Genomic DNA, 20,536 nt, shown 5'->3' with positions numbered 1-20,536 from the left:
CCACTCACTAATAGTCACAAACTCCAAGGAGGTCAAAGACAGAGGAAAAGGTCCCACACCTTTACATACCAAAATATATATAGCAACACTTTTTGTGGGAGCAAAGAAATGAAAACAATGTTGGCGCTAATCAAGTAGGGAATGGCTGAAAAACTGTCATATATGAATATACTGTAATTTTACTACCCTGTATCGCTGTATCTGTACACTCTGTATCTGTTCTTTTTTTTCAACTTCATGGAACAAGATGCCCCCATCTCTGCTTTCCAACCTCCTTTTATGTATTATGTCTCTCTCCCCTGCCCATCAGAATGTAAGTTCCTTGAGGGCAGGGACTGTTTTTTTCTTTATTAATTCTATCCCCAGTGCTTAGCACAGTGCCTGGCACATAGTAGATGTTTAATAAGGTTTTTTTTGTTTTTTTATGAGGCAATTGGGGTTAAGTGACTTGCTCAGGGTCACACAGCTAATAAGTGTCAAGTGTCTGGTCTGAAACCAGATTTGAACTCAGGTCCTCCTGACTCCAGTGCCAGTGCTCTATCCACTGAGCCACCTAGCTGGATTGTATTGGATTAATCCTGGAGGCAATAGGGAGCCACTGGAGTTGACTGAATGGGGGTGGGGTGTATAGTGGGGGAGGTAACCCAGTCAGACCTATGATTTAGGAAGAGCAATATGGCAGCTGATCAGGGCAGCTAGGTGGCACAGGGGATAGACCACCAGCCAGGGAGTCAGGAGGACCTGAGTTCAAATAAGGGCTCAGACACTTGACACTTACTAGCTGTGTGACCCTGGGCAAGTCACTTAACCCAATTGCTTAGCAAAAGAAAAAAAAAAGAATATGACAGCTGAGTGGAGGATGAACTGAAGTGGGAAGAGATTTGAAGCAGTGTGACCAGCCAGTGAGTAGTCCAGGCATGAGGTGATGGGAGCCTGTGAAAAGACAGTGGTAGTGTCATGGGACAGGAAAGATGTTACAAAGTAGAAATGACAGGACTGGGCAAGTAATTGAATATTAGTGGGGGAACATATTAACAACTTATTCTTCATAAACTTATAACCTATCTCTCAGGAAGAGACTTTAGAACAGACAGGTTTAGGACCCAGAAAGTTAGGGCTGAGAGGGGCCTTAAAACACGAAATACAGGATATAAAGGTTGGCAGAGAACTAAGAACAGATGTTCCGACCTTTAAGGGATATTAAAGGTCATTAAGCTTAACCCCATAATTTTATGGAGGAGGAATATGAGCTCCTGAGAAGTTAGATAATTTCCCTAAAATCATGCTACAATGGCTAGTAGCAGAGCCAGGCGTCCTAGGGCTGAATCCCCTCCTCTTCTTGCTCCAACACATCCTGCCAGAACCTCAGTCACAACAGCATCTGCCTTGAGAAATTAATGGGGCCTATAGCTAGTCTGCTAGCATTTGTAGTGTGGGACAGAAGGCAATGTTTGGAAACCACACTTAACAAACAATAGTTCACCTTTATCTAAAATTTTATAGTTTATGTCCATTGTCATTTGATCCTCACAATAAAACTGCAAGAGAGTTATGTAGATATTACTTTTTTTTTTAAATATATGAGGAGGGGGCAGCTAGGTGGCATGGTAGATAGAGCACTGGCCCTGAAGTCAGGAGGACCTGAGTTCAAATCTGGTCTCAGACCAAACACTTGACACTTACTAGCTGTGTGACTCTGGGCAAGTCACTTAACCCCAACTGCCTAAAAAATATATAGATATAGATATAGATATAGTCACACAACCATTAAGTGACAGAGCCAGATCTGGACCCTGGGCTTCTGACTCTAGTTCTCTATATCACATCACCTCTCTAAAAGGCACAGGCACTGCCCAAGTCTGCAAATTTCTACCTTGGCTGAATTAATAAATAAACTTTGCGCCAGACTGGCAGTGCTGCAGTCAGAGCTGTGAAGAATGCTAACGCCCCTGGCAAGAGGGTCGCTGCTGAGATTTTTCAGCAGAGAGGAGAGAAGGCTTGTGGGCTGGGTAGAAATGTAGCAAAGGCCAGGGAAATGCCACTGGCTTTTTGAAGTGCTACCATCATCAGAGAACGAAACCAGAAAATGGACTGCAGCCTTGGTCAGGACACCCAAAAGGCTCAATACTGATGGCAACCCTCTGGCCAAGGTCCATCTGGACAGACTAGTTCATGCCAACCTTAGTGGTATGCATCTAGAATACCCTAACGCTCTAGGGCACAATGCTGTATGATGCACTTACCTAAATTCTGCTGCTCTGCACACAGCAGGTGTTTAATAAATGTCTGCTGAATGAAGAGATGTATCCTTCCTGCACTTCGGTATTGCCCATTTCCTGCCCACAGCGCTCATGCCTTCCTCTTCCTTCCACCTCCTCGCCTGAGTTTTTAAATATCCTGAAGACCATGCACAGACGTCACCTCATCCAAGAAACATCCCCTCATTCCTTTATATGGAAGTCAACTTTTCTCCCCCTCAGATCTCCCAGGGTCATGCCTGGCCCCTTCCCCCTGAAGCAGCTGTGTAACATATTGTTCCCGTCTACCATGTGTCTTATTTTGCAATTATAGCTGTTTGTGCATGTGTTAATTGCTTCTCAGTCGCTCGCTGGTGGCCAAGATTATACACTCATTCAACAAGCATTTATAAGAATAATGCTGAGTTCTGGAAGGAATATAAAGTTTAGATAAGATACAACAGTCCCTGCCTTCATGGAACTTAGTAGGAGGATAAGACATTATGGATAACTCTAACATGCATTATGTGATAAATGTATTAGAGAGGAGCAAACAAAGTCCTATGTAACATCTGAGGCAGAATAACTTTCCTAGCCTGGGGTGTGAGTGAAGGCTTGCTTCATAGAGGAAGTGCTGACTGATTTAGGCTGTAAAGATCTATGGATCAGAGGGTCAGAGCACAGAAAGGGAATGATAAGACCCGAAGCAGAGAGAAAAACAGAGGAGGTGAAAACATGATATGTCAAGGGGACAATAGAGCAGTTCATATGGGCTGGCTCTTTTATGCATTCATTTTATATCTAAAATAAAATTTTATTTGTAATAATTTCATATTTATTTTATTTAATTTAAAATGTATTTTATACTTATCTTTAATCATTTCATATCTAAAATCTAAAAAGATTAATTTTATATATTTAAAATCAGAATCCTGCTTCACAATCACAGTAGGGCAGACAAGATCTTTGCTACACAGAGGTGAAGATAAAGGCAGGGAACAATAATACATGTCCCAGGCTTCTCACTTCTGTACCTTTGCTCATACTATTTGCTATGCCTAAAGTACTCTACATATACTTCAAGGACTTGTGAATTCACCAGTAGAGGTCCTCTTCCCACCAATATTTAGCAGTCCCTTAGGAAAGAGCCTTCATGAATTACTATAGTCAAAACCAATTCACTGCAGTCAGTATTTTTAAAATGTTGGATTAAATTGATACTATTGTACTGAACACACATACGCATTTTTCCCCACCAACAGGGTCAGACTCTGAAGGTCTGATTATGCTGAATATCCCCAAATGGCCTAAGTGGTAACGTGGAAGTAGCTTCATTCTTACTAACTCCTGCACTTATCCCCTTAGATATCATGCCAGTGACTCTAAAAGAGGCAATCCTTCAGAGTTTTTGATGCCCAAGACCTTAGGGAGATCACACTGCCTGATACACAAGGCTTTCCCTAATTGAGAAAGACAATATAGGGGAACATAAACACAGACCCCTTTGGCTATCAGAATAATCATATTCGTCAAGGCACCTGGGTCCTCTTGTTCTCTCTTCCACCAACATACCTTGTACATCCAATAGCCAAGGAATAAGGGCCAATTCAGAAACACCAATCCAGAGGTTCAGGCAGTCCCAACTCAACTGAAACTGCTCTATCTAAAGTTACCATCCGATGGTCTTTTCTCAGTTCTCATCTTTCTTGACCTTTCTGCTGGACTTCACAGCTAAGTGCCCTTTCCTCCTGAATACTCTTTCCTCTCTGGGTTTATAAGACACTACTCCCTCCTAGCTCTCTTATTACCTGTCTGACAGATCCTTTTCCCTCTCCTTTGCTTGCATATGTTCCCCAAGGTTCTGTCCTAGGCTCTCTTCCTTTTTCTCTCTACATTCTCTCATGGTAACCTCATCTGCTCCCAGGAGTTTAATTAATGTGGAAAACTGACAGGTATATATAGAGACAGAGATATGCACAAATACATACATATATAGAAATATAGATATAAATACATACATATACATATACACACACATACATACGTGTGTGTGTGTGTGTGTGTGTGTGTGTGTGTGTGTATTTACATAGTCCCGGTCTCTCCATGATATTCTGGAGACATCTTGAATTCAACATGCCAAAACTGAACTCATTATCTTTCCCTTAAAACACTCCTCTCTTCCCCATTTCTGTGGAATGTACCACCATCCTGCCAGTCTTCCATGCTTGTCACTTGAGTGTTATCCTCAACTTCTCACTCTCCCACACCCCATATTATCCAATCAGTTGCCAAATATTGCCATTTTACCTCTACAACAGCTCCTACATCCAACGCTCTCACATCTGACCCTTTCTCTTGTCTCAGACAGCTGCCCACTTAGCTCAGGCCCTCATCCCCTCCAGCACAGATTATGACAACCACCTCCTAACTGATCTTGCCTCAAGTCTCTCCCCATCTAGTCTAGACATGGGAATGTTTGTAGCCTTAATGAGGAAGTCAGGTCAGGAAGAGAGCAAGTGCTGCCAGTGGTCCGTGGGATCAGCTTCTCTCCTTTTTTGAGACCATTCCTTCATTCAATATTTATTAAGCACAGTTATCAACCAGTCAGTAAATCACACTTATTAAGCATATCCCACGTCTAGGCACTGTATTAGATAGCCAGGTGGTGCAATGGATAGAGCAGTACTTGGTAGCAGGAAGACTGACCTGATTATGAACCCTGTGTGACCCTGGGCACATTACTTCACCTCTGGCAGCCTCAGTTTCCTCACAATAAAAATACCTGCCTCACAGGATTTCTGGGGGATAACATGTCAAGAACTTGCAAACCTTAAAGCACTACATAAATCCTATAGCCAAGAGACAGCTAGGTGGCCCAATGGATAGAGCCCTGGGCCTGGAGTCAGAAGACTTGAGTTCAAACTTGGCCCCAGACACTTACTAACTATGAGACCCCTGGGAAAATCACTTAACCCTGTTTGCCTCAGTTTCCTCAACTATAAAATAAGGATAATAACGGCACCTACCTTATAAATTGCAAAGTGCTTAGCACAGTGCCTGGCACATAGTAAGTGTAATATAACATCATAATTATTATGAGATGTAAACATAAAAAAGCCAAAACAATCTTTCAAGGAGGTTACATTCTAATGGGAAGCTCTTCACTCTACCCACCTTAGCCTCTTTTTTAAAAATAAATTTTATTTTATTTTCATATCTGCATTTTCTCTCTCCCCTCCCACCCCAGGCCCACAACTGAGAAAACAAAACACCTGTTAAAAACTCAATTGGCAGAGTCCGTCAGCTCTCCATCAGGAGGTGGGCAGTATGCTTCATCTTGAATCCTCTGGAATCATGGTTGGTCACTGTGTTGATCAGAGTTTCCAAGCCGTTCAGAGGTGTTGTCTTTACAATATTGCTGTATGAATTGTTCTGGTTCTGCTCACTTCATTCTGCATCAGTTCATACAAATCCTAGCCACAGTTTAAGCCCAGATCATAAACCATGATCGATTAAGCCAATTAGTCACAACTGGAGGTACCTTAGCACTTTATCTGGCACCTCTCTAAGTACTTATCAAATGTAATTTGGCAACAGTTATTTGTGTCCATGTCTATTATTTTAATAGAAAGTAAGCTCCATAAGCAACAGGGACCACATCTTAACTGAATTTTCTATCTTCTCCAGGACCTAGCATACAGCTCTGTACAAAAGATGTCTGCAAAGGTGGTTTTTTTTTTTAATTTTTAACATTCCACACAAAGATGTAAGAGGAGGTGAGTTAGAGCAGAAAAAGCAGTGCAGGAGTTAGGGGCAGTATTCAGATGTCTGAGTCTTGCTTCTGCCATTAACCATGTGACCAGTCCTTCCCCCCCCAACCCGCTCAGTTTCTTCATCTGAAAATATAGAGATTTTGAAAGAAATGGCATCTGAAATCTCGTTTGCTCTAGATCTCTAACTTACGATCCTACAATAATCAACCATGGGACTGATATGTCCTGCTTTAGCTTTACAGCCACTGGCCATGTAGACAAAATAGCTCCTGATTGGTATGCTGAAATGTACACTAACACAGTAATCATACCCTAAACAATAATAATACACTTCAAATTACATTTCAGGATAGAAACAGCTGTGAGGCACATAGAGACTCTATAACTAAGGTTTGGGAGATTCTAACTCAGTGTCACACTCTACACAGAGCACCACAAACTGGAAGCTCATTTCAAAGGCAAGCAGAAAACAAGGACAAATATGCTGCTCCCTGTCACATCACAGGGCACCAGGTTAAATTAGGCAAGAACATTTCACAGATTCCTAGAATGTTAGTTCTAGAAGCAACCTTAAATTTCACCTAATCTACCTAGCACGTATTGATAAGATGAGGAAAAAGGCTCAAAGAGGGTAAGTACTTTGTCCAAAGTCACATGGCAAGTGCCTCCCCCGAGAAGTAAACTGGGGTCTATTAACTGCTGGCTCACTGCCCTTCTATGTTACCAGGCTGCTACTAAAAGCACTGGTTACTACAAGGGCAAAAGCATAGTTGAATGCAAAAGAAATAAAAGATATTGTCTCTGCCCTTAAAACCAATCTATTTTAGGAAACAGCTCACTATCTAGAAAGCACCTCAAAGAGGTGCTATTCCAACTTCTAGCGTTGGGTGGAAATGCCCTCAGTAGCTTCCCTCTTCTAGTCTATGACCCCTACTCTGAATTTACTTTCCAACCACACAGTCTTGAGCCTATGGTTGATAGTTCAATTATCAACTATCATCTACCCTTGAATCTCTCCCCCAACCCCTTGCCTAAAGCCATTTAACACCTAGCTAAACCTCAACTCTGGGTTACCACCCCAACCCAGCTTTTCTTCTGCTATCTGTATACTGCCAGGGAAAATCACAAGCTGACTTTAAAAATGCTTTCACTTGGCCTGTTCTATATCTCTTCTTTGTAGTCGAATATCTGGAAAGTATTATCTACATTCACTTCCATTTACTAATCTTCTGCTCATTCCTCAACCCTCAGTAATTCAGGTTCCAATCTCACGCTGGACTGAAACATACTTTCAATCAAATGCAATTCCTTCCCCCACCTTTTTTTTTTAAATTTTAATTTTTTGCAAAAGTATGGAACTAAGAGTGTAGAACAGTGGTTATACTATTGGACTTAGCTGATGTGTTGGTTACCATTGATAAATTGCTTTATTTTCTTCCTATTCTTTATTTAGTCTTTGGTCAAAGGATGGTTCACTGGAGACAGGAGGTAAGAGGGGTAAATTTGGTGATGAACGTGATATGGAAACAAAAAATTCCAATACAATTTTTTTTAAACAGAAGGAAAACTACACTGTTCAATGTTACCAATAACCTTCAATGGTTTCTTCTCAGGCCACTTTATACTTGACTTCTGCAGCATGTGACATGCAGATAAATAGGTCACTCTTCTGGACTCTCTTTCCTATCCACTCAGCTCCCTCGATGCTGCCTTCTCTCAGTTTCCCTACCTAAGTGACCATTCCTTATCAGTCGGCTTTGCTAGGTCATCATCCGTCTCACACATCAAACATGGTTGTTCCCTGAGGTTCTGTACTGGTCCTCTCTCTATTTACATTCCTTTCCCCTGGTGACCTCATCAGCTCCCATGTGTTTAATTATCATTTTGTAGATATCACACACACACACACACACACACACACACACACACACACACACACACACACTCTTGTGATTTCATCGGTGGGGTGAATGCCCAGTGTGGAAATAGACTTCACAAATGCAGATGCACTGAAGCCCCTATTTCTTCCCTGAACTGCAGTCCCATTGCTTTTTTATGTCCTAGTACCATTTTATTAGTTAGCTTCTTTTTTTGTTTTGTTTTTGTTTAAGTTTATTTTTATTGATATCTTATTTTTATATCAACTTCATTTCTTAATAGTCTTCACCCCCCCTCCTTAGTAAGCTATATCAACAATTTCCATCTGCACATCTTCTAAATCAGTGGTATCAAACTCAAATAGAAATTGATCCCTGCTGTAGATTTGGCTTAGAAAACCACAATTTAACATTATTTATATTGTATTGTATTTTCATTTATTTTGTTAAACATTTCCTAGTTACATTTTGATCTGGCTCTTAGGGAGTTTTTAGCAGCTATTTCCTCCCCTTGCCACAGCAAGTGTGACCCCTCTGTAGATGGCTCATAGGCACTTCAAATTAAATTTGTCCAAAATGGAACTTATCTTCTCACCTAAAACCACTGCTCCTCCAAACTTCCTTATTTCTGTTGAGGGCTCTACCATCCATGCCACACGAAATCATAACCTTGGAGTCATTCTTGATTTTTCGCTTTTTCTTACATACTCTCTCCACTATATCCAATCACTTTCTGTGTCTTTTCAGTTCTTTTTCCACACTGCATTTCTTACATCCAATTTCTTTTCCTCCATTCACATGGTCACTGTCCTGGTTCAGGTGTTTGTTATGTCTTGACCAACCTATTGTAAGAGCCTTCTAACTGGTTTCCCTACTTCCACTCTTTCCCTTCTCCAACCCATCTTCCACAGAGCTGCCGAAGTCATCTTCTTAAAATGTAGATGTGACCATTTTATTCCCCAATCAAAACTATTCAGTGGCTCCCTATTGCCTCTGTGTCATTGTTCAGTCGTTTTTCAGTCATATCTCACTCTTCATGACCCATTTGGGGTTTTCTTGACAAAGATACTGTAGTGGTTTGCCATTTCCTTCTCCAGCTCATTTTACAGATGACAAAACTGAGGCAAACAGGGTTGAATGACTTGCCCAGGGTCACACAGCTACTAAGTGGCTGAGGCCAGATTAGAACTCAGGAAAATTAGTCTTCCTAACTCCAGGTGCAGCACACTATCCACTGCACCACCTACCAGTTCCATTTTGTGTGTGTGTATGTGTGTGGACCTACATATACACATATACATATACAATGTATATATACATTACCTTTGCATAAAATACAAATTCCTCACTTGGCATTTAAAGCCCTCCACAATCTCAATCCTACCAACCTTTCCAGATTTATTTCCCATTACTCCCCTTCACATACTCATCTCTCCTTTCCACTGTCAGTTCCATATGCCTGGAATATAATCATTTTCATCTCTACCTCTTAGAATCCTACTTCCTGACAGCTCAGGTGCTGCTGCCTCCTACAAAATGCCTTTCCTGTCACCTCATATTGTTAATGTTCTCCCCTCCTCAGATTATGCTATATTCATCCGTAAACTTATTTTATTGCCCTACAGAATATGAGCTCCAACTAGGGATGATAACATCTGTACTGCTTGCCTCATGGTTATATCTCTGTAAGTCTTAAAATGTTAGAGAAATGTGAATCATTCCTGGCTTTGCTTGAACAACTACTGGGAAGAGAATGCAGGAATTTAAGCTGGGCCTTGAATGGCTGGGTAATAATAGTAACAATGATAGCTCTCATTTACATAATACTTGAAAGGTTCACAAAATACTTTCCTCACAACAACCCAGTGATTTAAGTATTGCCAGTTCTTTTCCTCATTTCACAGAACAGGAAACTGAGCCTCCAGAGTAGTGACACAAGAGAGTCTGAGGTAAAACAAGGATTCATACCTAGGTGTTCTGACACGTAGTACAAGGGCTCTTTCCACTTCACTGAACTATTCCTGTCAGGGCAAGGAGTGAGTCGAAAACGATAAAAAGGCTTCTTTGGTTGATGGATAATAGGTTGGAAGGTGAGAGTAAGAAAAGACTGAATGTATGTTGGAGCCAGACTGTGGCAGGCCCTGAAGTGATAAGGTAGGTACAATTAGGTGTCAATACAACAACAGAGACAATAAATGCATTCACTAAGTACTTACCATGTTCCAGGCATTGTGCAAACTGCTAGGAACAGAAGGACAGACGTGAAACAGTCCCTGCCTTCCAGGAGCTTACAATATAGTGAGGGAAGGCAACAGTACATATAGGCCCATGCAAAATAGATACAAAATTATTTGGGAGGCATAGCATGAGCATGTAAGGGGGACTAAGAAAGGGTTCATGTAGAAAGAGCGGTGCTTGAACTGAGCTGTGAAGGACTCTGGGGATTCTAAAAGGCAGAGGAGAGCAGGCCTAGAAGCTGGGCAAGTGCTAGAAACAGTATGTGCAGATTTAAGATTCAAGTCTTCTGTGGTCCCTTCTTTCTCAGAGCATTTTTCTCTCCTTCTGATTAAGATAAAATGCCTTGTTCTGGGCACCCCAGGTCTAGATACCTCTCTTCTCTATTGGGAAATGGAGAAGTTGGGAGTATTATGTTTCCTTACTACTGCCCTGTGAATGCAACACAGAAAGTTGTTCTTCTGATGGGCAGAAGAATAACTCAGTTTTTGTCTCTCTCTCTCCCTTCTTCCCCTCAATACCTCCTTTTCCCCTCTTTCTCTCTCTCCCTTCTGTTCCCCTCTAAGAAAGCTACATGTCTTTGTCTTGAATTACAGCAATAAGGCAACTGTTTGTTGAGTACTTTTTAGAAATAAACCTGCTGAGGCAGGTTCTTACAAAACAAAACAGCAATTCAATTGTCTCATGACCTCATAATGCACTAGTATAAATAAAACAATAGAGGTGTGGCAGTCCCTACACTGTTACACAGATCTGGGGTAACCGGAGTGACCCTTGAGAACCTCCCCTCCTACTGCCACCTTTCATATGCGGAATGTGTACACTTAGTTTCTGGATTGGCTTGTTCACTCTAACCTGCTCCCACAGGAGCAGGACTAGGTTTTCTGAGGACTAGTACCACAAGGTTACAAACAAATGTTTAGGGTCCTAGAGTACTCCTGTCATGGGGAAATATACCACTCCTTCTTGCAACTTTGGCTCCTGAATCCCTGATAAATTTCAGTTTACATTCATAGTAATGACACTGTAGATCTTAAAACATAACCATTTACTTATCAAAAAGGCAAGAGAAATGATAATAATAATAGCACATGTACCCACAGATCTAGTAATTCCATGAATTTTATAAACTACATCACAATCTACACATAAACCTAGGTGACATTCTCCTACTAATGCACTCGACATCTATGAGGATGAGTGAACACGTACTTACAGGAAGCTGGCAGAGAAGCACATGAGGAAGGGAAACTCAGATGCTTAGGGGAAATCAAAACTCTGGATTGCAGGGTTTGATATCATTGATACATTTAGGAACCTCAGCACTAAACTGCTCCTCTGCTAAGTGCTTATCTGTTGGTCCTCAGAAATATCCAGCTAGACAAATTCTCATCTCCTCAAACACAAGCTCTTTCAACTCAAAATCACCCCTAAAGAACGTTTAGAAAGTTTTATTTCTTAATCTAAATAGCAGTTCCCTTTGAGCCAAAGAATTTCATAAGTCATCAGTTTAGCTAGCATGGGCTATAGAGACCAGACCAACCGGTTCTTCGTTTGTCCAGATGTTGCACTGTGCAATGAGATATAAGCAAAATAACTCAGGTTGACTTCCTGGGCAAAGCAAACAAGCTTAGCCAGTTCTTTTTAAACAGCAAAGCAGCAGCAGTACCTGTCTTTCCCGTTTCTGCTTTTCCCTTTCAAATCAGAGGGGACAGAAAAGGGGACCGTGTAATTTTGAGAGGCTTGCCTCCCTGAAGCTCTAGGTGGCGATGAAGGGCACTGGCTGCAACTACAGTCTTCCTGCAGCCAATCAAGAACTAGTAGCCAAAAATTTCTTCTCTTGCTTCTGGTGTCTTCAAACAGTTCCAACTGCTTCTGGCCCCTAGTGCCCTGTGGCTGTTCTTCAAAGGGCCTAAGCTTCCAGTCTTCTGTTTCCTATACCCTATACATTTCAGTAGTTTAAATCAGACTCTCCTAGCTCTTAGCAGATCATCTTTCACTTAAAAGTGAAATTCACCAAATGTCCAAATTTCCTTTGAAGTTTACAAATTTTCTTGAAGTTTACAGACATGACTTTGTAAATGTATTGCTTTTCTTTCTTGTATGCTCCTTTAATTTTTTTCTTTGAAAACTGTTGCCACGTAAAATGTAAACTGCTGCCAACAATCGACTCATTCACAGATGAGGAGTCATTCTTGACTCTCCATTCTTCCCTCACTCCACATACCAATCAACCAAGTCTTTCTCTCCATCTCAACCTATCTCCCCTACATGTCAAGATTACCCCAATTAGGCCAAGGAGAGGTAATTTACTGTCATAATTTCAAAAAAGAATACTATATCTCAGATCTCTAGGGTTATTGTTAAGCATTCTATTTTCACTATATAAGAATCATTTCTGATAGATTTTTATGTCTGTACTAACGTAGGAATTTCCCCAGTGGTCTGTTTAATAATCTGCAGTAAGTTATCTATCTCTAAAGCAACGTTGTATGTTTATTTAGTGGAATTCAGCCTCCCAGGTGCTCTATCAGCCATTGCCAAAAAAAAGACATTTAGGCAAAAAAAGTCTAGACCCTTAACAGATAAGGGGTTTTGACTTATTAACAGCTTCTGGTGGGGAAAATGTAGGTATGAAGTTTATTAAATTTGTCCCCCTCTTTCAGTCTCTGTAATAGACTGGTGGGAAAATGTGGGCAGAATCTCTCTAACAGTACACATGCCATTATATTCATAACATATAACTAGTGGATAAAATTGGGTAACCTAATTAACCTTGGAAATGTTTTCCTGTGTCCCTGCATGCTGTTCACTGTTACTAGGAATGGCAGGTGCTGCCAAAAACAGGTTTTAAGCTAGTCTTAGAAAACTTAGGACTAAGACTATGGTTCCACAGCCTCTAATAGCAGAGGAAGAAACCAGGGAAGTGCTAATAGCCTTAGAGCCCCCAAAGACAGAGAAAAGTCTTTTCCTAAACCTGGTGTCGTTAGTCAAAAACTAGCTGTGTCCAATTCATAGGTCTACAGAGAACACACTCTCAGGAGAGAAATAATCTGCAGAAGTACATGGTACAGGTTTCAAAGGACCTATCTTTAGCAGAGTGACAAAAGTCCAAATAATCTTGTGTTAATGGTATATAGTACTATGGAAGTCAAGGGGAAGGAAAAAGGCCAGCATGGGGATAAGTAGGCAAGCTTAGAAGGGCAGATGGTAAGCATTAAGTTAAAAAAAAAAAGAATCCAAGCTCATGTTGAAGCCTCCCCAAGCAGAACCACAAAATTTTCGTAAGTGTTCTATTTACCCACCTGTGGAACAATATCCACCAAGTGGACTAAAGTACAGAAAACTGCATATGCCATCACATATCAACCCTTCCTCATATTTCACTGAAAAAAAAATCAAGGCTGTTCTCCTAGAGTTCCCTCTTCCTCCTTCCTCCTCATATCACTTCACTCAGACATTTCCTGACATAATCCCCTCCTTCACCTGTCTCACACAATAAAGCAGACCTTCTCCTTGCCAAGGCAAACCACTCCACATGCACAAATGAACCCATTCCATCTATCTTCTCCTGCAGGTTGCCCCTTCCAGCCTCCAGACTCTCTCATTCATCTCCAATCTCTAGCTACTTGTTGCTTCTTACTGCCTACAGACTGAGGCACACAGTCAAGCTTCTGCATTCTATAATTGCAGGATTATGAATGCAAACTTCTAAAAGGCAGAAACCATTTCTCTTTTGTCTTTGCATCCCCAGCACCTAGCTCAGTGCTCTTCACATGGTAAGTGCTTAATAAATGCTTTTTCAATTGAATTAAATGAAATTGATAGTCCGTGACCACCAGTAAAAATGTTAAGTTTCATTTATGCACTATCAGAAAATTAGAGAATATTAGAGCCAGAAGGGACCTTATATCAGAATGTCAAAGTGGGGCAGGAAGGTATGAGAAGGGATTTTTAAAATCATATTGTCTAATCTTCTCATTTTAGAAATGAGGACACTGAGGAACAGTGAGGAAGTAACGGTACAAAGTCACCCAGTTGTCCATCCAACTTGAAAACTTCCCATTCCATGCATTTATGATTCTTGACTCTTGGCCAACAAGTGATTCAGCCTAGAAAGAGCATGGCTTACCTCGCCTGGAACGAGCAGGTGCTTGTACTTGCCAATGCCATGGGTGGGCTTGGACTTGTAGGGCCGGCTGATGCTCAGGAAAATGCTTCCTTAAAGAGAAAAAAGAAGTCAGACTAGTTTCGAGGCTCCTTTAAAATGGAGACATGGTTCTTAGAGCCATACAGTCAGAAACTCTTTGAAGCAGAAGAGATCATAGACCATCTAGTCCAACAACTTTACAGAGAAAGAAAAGGACAACCAGGGAAAGACATTTACTTAAGGTCACACAAGTTAATGGCAGAGCCAGGATTAAGAACCCAGAGCCCCTGACTTTTACCCCAATATTGTTTCTGGTTCACTAGAGTCAGGTAAGTTACTTGGCCTCTTAATGCTGTGGAGGTTTTTGTAGCCTGAGTCCATGGCGGGATTCTGGTCTTGGCTCTGCCCCTCACTAGCTATACAAGCTTGGACAGCTCATTGTCTTTCACTTCAATAATTTTTGTTTGTTTGTTTTTATTAAACTATTTATTTATTTTTAGCTTTCAACATTCACTTCCATAAGATTTTGAGTTTTAAATTTTCTCCGCCTCTTTCTCTTCCCCCCTCCCCAAGATGGTACACAATCTGATATAGGCTCTACATATGCATTCCTGTTAAATATACTTTCTTTTTTTTTTTTTGGCTAGGCAGTGGGGTTAAGTGACTTGCCCAAGGCCACACAGCAAGTAAGTGTTATGTGTCTGAGGCTGGATTTGAACTCAGGTCCTCCTGAATCCAGGGCCGGTGCTCTCTCCACTGCACCACCTAGCTGCCCCAACATATTTTCATATCAGTCATGTTGTAAGGAAGAATTAGAACCTACGGGAGGAACCACAAGAAAGAGGAAACAAAACAGAAGGGAAAAAAAGAGCAAATAGTATGCTTCGATCTGCATTCAAACTCCATAGTTCTTTTTTGGATGTAGATAGCATTTTCCATCATGAGACTTTTGGATATGTCTTAGATCCTTGCATTACTGAGAAGAGCTAAGTCTAATCAAAGTCAGTCATCGCACAGTGTGGCTGTTACTGTGTACAATGTTCTGGTTCTGCTCATTTCACTCAACATCACTTCATAAAAGTCTTCCCAGGTTTTTCTGAAGTCCACCTGCTCATCATTTCTTATAGCACAATAGTATTCCATTACATTCATAAACCACAACTTGTTCAGCCATTCCCCAATTGATGGGCATCCCCTAATTGATGGGCATCCCCTCAATTTCCAATTCTTTGCCACCACAAAAAGAGCTGCTATAAATATTTTTGTGGGTCTTTTCCCCATTTGTATGATCTGTCTGGGATACAGCCCTAGAAGTGCTATTGCTGGGTCCAAGGGTATGCACATTTTGACTCATGATGAAAAATGCATCCTCTTCCAAAGAGATGAACACTGAATGCAGAATGAAGCATATTTTTTCCACTTTTTGATTTTTCACTGAAATGTGGTTAATGTGGAAATGTTTTGCATGATTTCACATGCATAATGGGTACCATATTTCTTGCTTTCTTGATAGGTGGGGGAGGGGTGGAAGGAGAAAAAAAAGTTGGAACTGAAAACAAAAATAAATTTTTTTTGCAAAAAAGTGAACTTCTACATGAAGCCTTTCTTGGTGTTATTCCACACCTCTTTCCCCACTTCCCCCAACACACACTACTAATGCCTTCTTCAAGGTTACCTTGTATCTGTATTCACAGGTATTTTTTATTTATTAAGATATATTTTTATTAATATTATTAATATTCATTATTATTAGGAGAGTTCAGGCCTCCTGTGACTACAGAGCTCTTTGTGCCACAGCAATATATTGCTAGAGATTCTGGTGACCTAGGTCACATCTGCACACCCTGCATGTTTATAATTCCTGTATTATACATGCACCTAGTGAAGTGCTGAGTATTGGACTGTGCTGACTGCTGCCTAAGCGAAGAGCACAGCAAAGGTTAGAAAAACACTAAATCACCCACCAAGGGTGGGTGGGTGGGAATAGACTACGTGTTCATTGTCCAAGGACTAATCTAAATGTGTTGTCTGGTGTTGGGTTTTTTTTTTTTTAATATCATCACTCAAGTTAGCCACTAGGGATAAATTTTCTTGACCCTGACTCACAAACCCCATTTACTAAGCTGTAAAATGTTTATAATCTGGGTCAGAGGAAGGAAAACCCAAATGAAGGAACTGAAGTAATTATTAAAGGAACAAAATATCTTGGTACAAATGAAAAGACACTTAACTTAAAATCTCTGCCTTTAGTTATAAAAACACCAACTCTCCTACTAGTAGCTTTAAGCCACAAAACAAAAACCCTAATCACCATCATGCTTTGTCATGACTGAAGCTATCTGACCTACTGATGATGTTCCTTGGCAATCAAGCACTTTCAATTGTAGTTTGGGGCAATTCTTATAATTACAGCAGCTGGTTAATTAAGAAGCTGGTTCAAATCACTGTTAAATTAACCAATTTTCCCCCCTGAAATGGAAGGCTTTGGTCAATTTACCAGTGGTTAAACCATTTAATTAGTCAATTGTTTTAATTATAGAACTTACAAGGTTTTAAAAGCCTCTGATTGCCAATGAGTTCAACTGATCTTTTTCTTCTTTGGCTTGTTCTGCATCATTAAATTCGGTCTCCTGCTGCCACATTAACATAAGCCTCTTGAGAAAAGTGACAGCACTTTCCCCTAAATGAAGACAATAAACTCCAGGGTTTCAAACAGAAGCTTAGAAAATCTTTCAATCAGAACATTTTTAAGGAAATAATCATGTATTTTCTCCTCAATTTGAGGGCAAGATGACAGAGTACCTTTCAACACATCAGATTAGATTAGCCTACAATGCCTCTGGCGACTAAACTAAAAGAAAAAGTGCTCAATCCAGAAGTTGAGGGAAACACAATTATTCATATATTTTCATCTCATTTTTCTCATCCTTTTTTTTTTTTGAGGGGTTCAGAGAGAAATCATCTAAGGATAAGTCACTATCTTGTTACTATTCTTTTTGCACTTAATGATCTGTGGATTATTGTATAAGCTGATAAAATGACTGGTTTTCAAAACAAAGAGTATTGGGATGTTAAGCTCCTCTTCTGTAGATTCATGAAAAGCATCCAGGAGGACAGAAAAAAGACAGATGATATGTGTGCTCCAATTTTTTTTTTTTTACTTTTTAGGCAATTGGGGTTAAGTGACTTGCCCAGGGTCACACAGCTAGTGTCAAGTGTTTGGTCTGAGGCCGGATTTGAACTCAGGTCCTCCTGACTTCAGGGCCGGTGCTCTATGCACTGCGCCACCTAGCTGCCCCTCCAATTTTTCATCACTATGGAAGAAACAATTCTTCCAGAATCAGTCAATTATAAACATTTATTAAGCACCTACTATGTGCCAGGTACTGTGCTAAGCAAAGGATCAAAGAAATGTAGTGTTGGAAAAGACCTTAGAGATCACCTTGTTCAACCTAAGACCCCAGATACGAGGCTCTTGTTCAACAGTTCCATGAAATGGTCCACTGGCATCTGCTTGACCCTCCAGGAATGAGGAGCCCATTTCTCAAAGCACTGTCTATGCTGTGGCTGTACAGCTCCAATTAATTGTGAGAATTCTTTTTTCTACTCTGTCAAAACCTGTCACTCGAGAATGTCCATCTACCACACTTATCTCTCCCATCCAGAACCTTCTCATTCTAGCAATGCTGTGAGCTGCAGCTGTCCCTTAATGCAACCATATGCCTCTATAATCTCTGTCTCAACAAGTCTCAAAGCAGTTTCTTAAATATTACCAAAAAAAATTCACCTGAAAACTTTTGTGAACTGTATTTTGTTTCAAAGTAATGTATTAAAGTACTTAAAAAGTACTTAAAAGGCACTTCATACCCTTTGCCAGATTTAAGTAAAATCAGACAATTCCTTGAAATGTTATCCCATAACAGACTTATTCCATAATAGAGAAACAGGTAAAGAAGAAATACCAAGCACTCAAATTGTCACAGAGACTTTGTCAGGTTAATCAAACTACTTTGTGGACCAGCTGAGAAATCGGGGCATTTATTTTAAGCCTGTTGGTTTTGCTTGAACAGCCAATCATGAAAGGGGTCCTAGTGTGGTAGATTCAGTCATTTATTCATTCAAAAAACATATTCTGAGTGCCTCTCACAGACAATGGAAGCAAAAACCTGGTGTCCTATAAAAGAACCAGAGCTTTTGTAGGGCAGGGAGAGCCCTTGGAATTTATAAAGTTAGATCAAAAAGGCCCAAAACACAGAACTTCAGGATTGGAAGAGACCTTGGAGAACAGACTGTCAAAACTAGAAGGTGCCACAAGTCAATATTACACCTGAAAGGGACCTTACAGACCACATAACAAATATAACCTTCTTATTTTACAAGAGAGGAAGCTGATAAGGAAAGTCATTTGCTTACAGCTGTTCACTGGTAAAGCTAGGCCTAAAACCCAGGTCTCCTGAAGCCAGTGTCCTTTCAACTACTACGATGCCTCTGTATTAGAGCATTATGCTGGACTTCTGGCCAAGACCTGAACAGAAGCAGACCACCCAGTTCCCATGCACCTACTCCAGCAAAATCCTGAATTTCAAACTGGACCAAATAAAGATCAATAAATCCAACAAGAAATTATAGTAAGTGACTCCTTCCACCTCAGAATTAAACAAAAGGTCAGCCAGAAAGTCACAGGCAATAGAAATACCCCAGCAAATAAGCTAACAAGCCTATCAATACAGGCCAGAGACACACAGCCTGTAAGGCTCTGTGTCTAGAAGCAGAAAGAACAGAGCAGCCCCCTAAAAAAGCCCCATGATAGAGACCTTGCAAGACCTCTGGAGTGGCAATGACTAGTGCTACACGGCAGCATTTAGATCAGAATAGCCTAGAGACCCAGAGGCTCCAGAGACACCATGGAGGGACCTAAAGATCAACCACTTTGAACCCCAAAGATTCTAGTGGAGTTGAACTCTAGGAGGTGGAGTTCATTCACAGAACCCGGGCTAAGACTAAACAGAGCCAAAATCTCACCCACAGAATAGAGCCTGGCCCTGGCACAAAGACCCACTTCAGGACCTAATGTTGGAGAAATTAGTAAATCAAAGAAAACACCAACCAGTATCAAAAATTATTGTAGACCTAGAGACCTCTAAAAGAAGGAAAAAGCAACTCCAAAAACTGCAAACAGAGAATCAAAATTTAAAAAAGGGATTTCCATTTTTTTTAAAATGAAAAAAAGTTCTAGAAGAAAGAATTAGAAGGAGAATAAATAGCTTAGAAGACAAAAGTGGTAAGTCTTACCAAGACTCACTGAATGTAGAAATTATCATACACTTTTTGAAAGAAGCAGACAGCATGAGGCAGAGAGCTACTGTTCCAGGAACAATCCTCTTTTTGCTTTCTGCTCTGTGTATGGAAATGTCCTTTTTTTGGTGCTTAAGTTGAGAATAAAAAAAATAAAGCTTTTAAAAAATAATATTTTGCTTCTGGAAGGTGGGGGGCATCTTCTGAACTATTTTTCCAAAACATGTGCTTTGTGTTATTCTGTACTCTGTATTATTATTTGTATTATGCATGGAGGACTAGAAGCATAGTTTTAGTTATTTAAGGAAAAGTTGCTCACCTGCAGAACAGCTGGGATTCTCTCCTCTCAACTGGAACCTAAAGAAAAACAATGTTGAAAATGATGAGTTGATCACATTTCGCCTTTTTAAAAAGACCAATTATACAATGGAAAAGATTTCCTTTACCAAAGCAATGCATATATCAAAGGTGGTCAAAGTGTTTTCCCCTGCAGTATGGACAATTTTTTTTTTTTTGGCTAGGCAATGGAGTTAAGTGACTTGCCCAGGGTCACACAGCTAGTAAGTGTTATATGTCTGAGGCTGGATTTGAACTCAGGTCCTCCTGAATTCAGGGCCAGTGCTCTATCCACTGTGCCACCTAGCTGCCCCAATAGCTAATTTTCTTTTTTTTTTTTTAGGCAATTGGGGTTAAGTGACTTGCGTAGGGTCACACAGCTAGTAAGTGTGTCAAGTGTTTGGTCTGAGGCCGGATTTGAACTCAGGTACTCCTGACTTCAGGGCCAGTGCTCTATCCACTGCACCACCTAGCTGCCCTTGTATGGACAATTGTTAAACTATCACTCTATACAAATGGATGCTTAACCCAAATATTTTTAAAAACACATCATTAAAAAACTGGATTTGGAAAACAGATATTTTCTTCCTATGGATAGGGAGGGAATTCCAAATCAAACAAGAAACAAAAGAG

General features: G+C 40.5%; 1 protein-coding gene across 1 annotated transcript in view; it reads right to left on the bottom strand.

The window, feature by feature from the left end:
- The window catches only part of MRPL48 (mitochondrial ribosomal protein L48), a gene marked incomplete at its 5' end in the record, with an annotated part of 35,608 nt that extends 15,634 nt beyond the window's left edge, over positions 1–19,974 (bottom strand). Inside the window, 2 exons of the mRNA XM_020989812.2 lie at positions 14,255–14,343; positions 19,887–19,974. Coding sequence (XP_020845471.2) covers positions 14,255–14,343; positions 19,887–19,974 — 177 coding nt within the window. The remainder of the gene's footprint in view (positions 1–14,254; positions 14,344–19,886) is intronic.
- Positions 19,975–20,536: the final 562 nt, after the last annotated feature.

This window comes from Phascolarctos cinereus, unplaced genomic scaffold (assembly GCF_003287225.1).
Source record: "Phascolarctos cinereus isolate Bilbo 61053 unplaced genomic scaffold, phaCin_HiC Scaffold_726;HRSCAF=1367, whole genome shotgun sequence".
In the NCBI taxonomy this organism is placed as follows: Eukaryota; Metazoa; Chordata; class Mammalia; order Diprotodontia; family Phascolarctidae; genus Phascolarctos; species Phascolarctos cinereus.
This window is presented reverse-complemented; position numbering and strand designations above follow the sequence as displayed.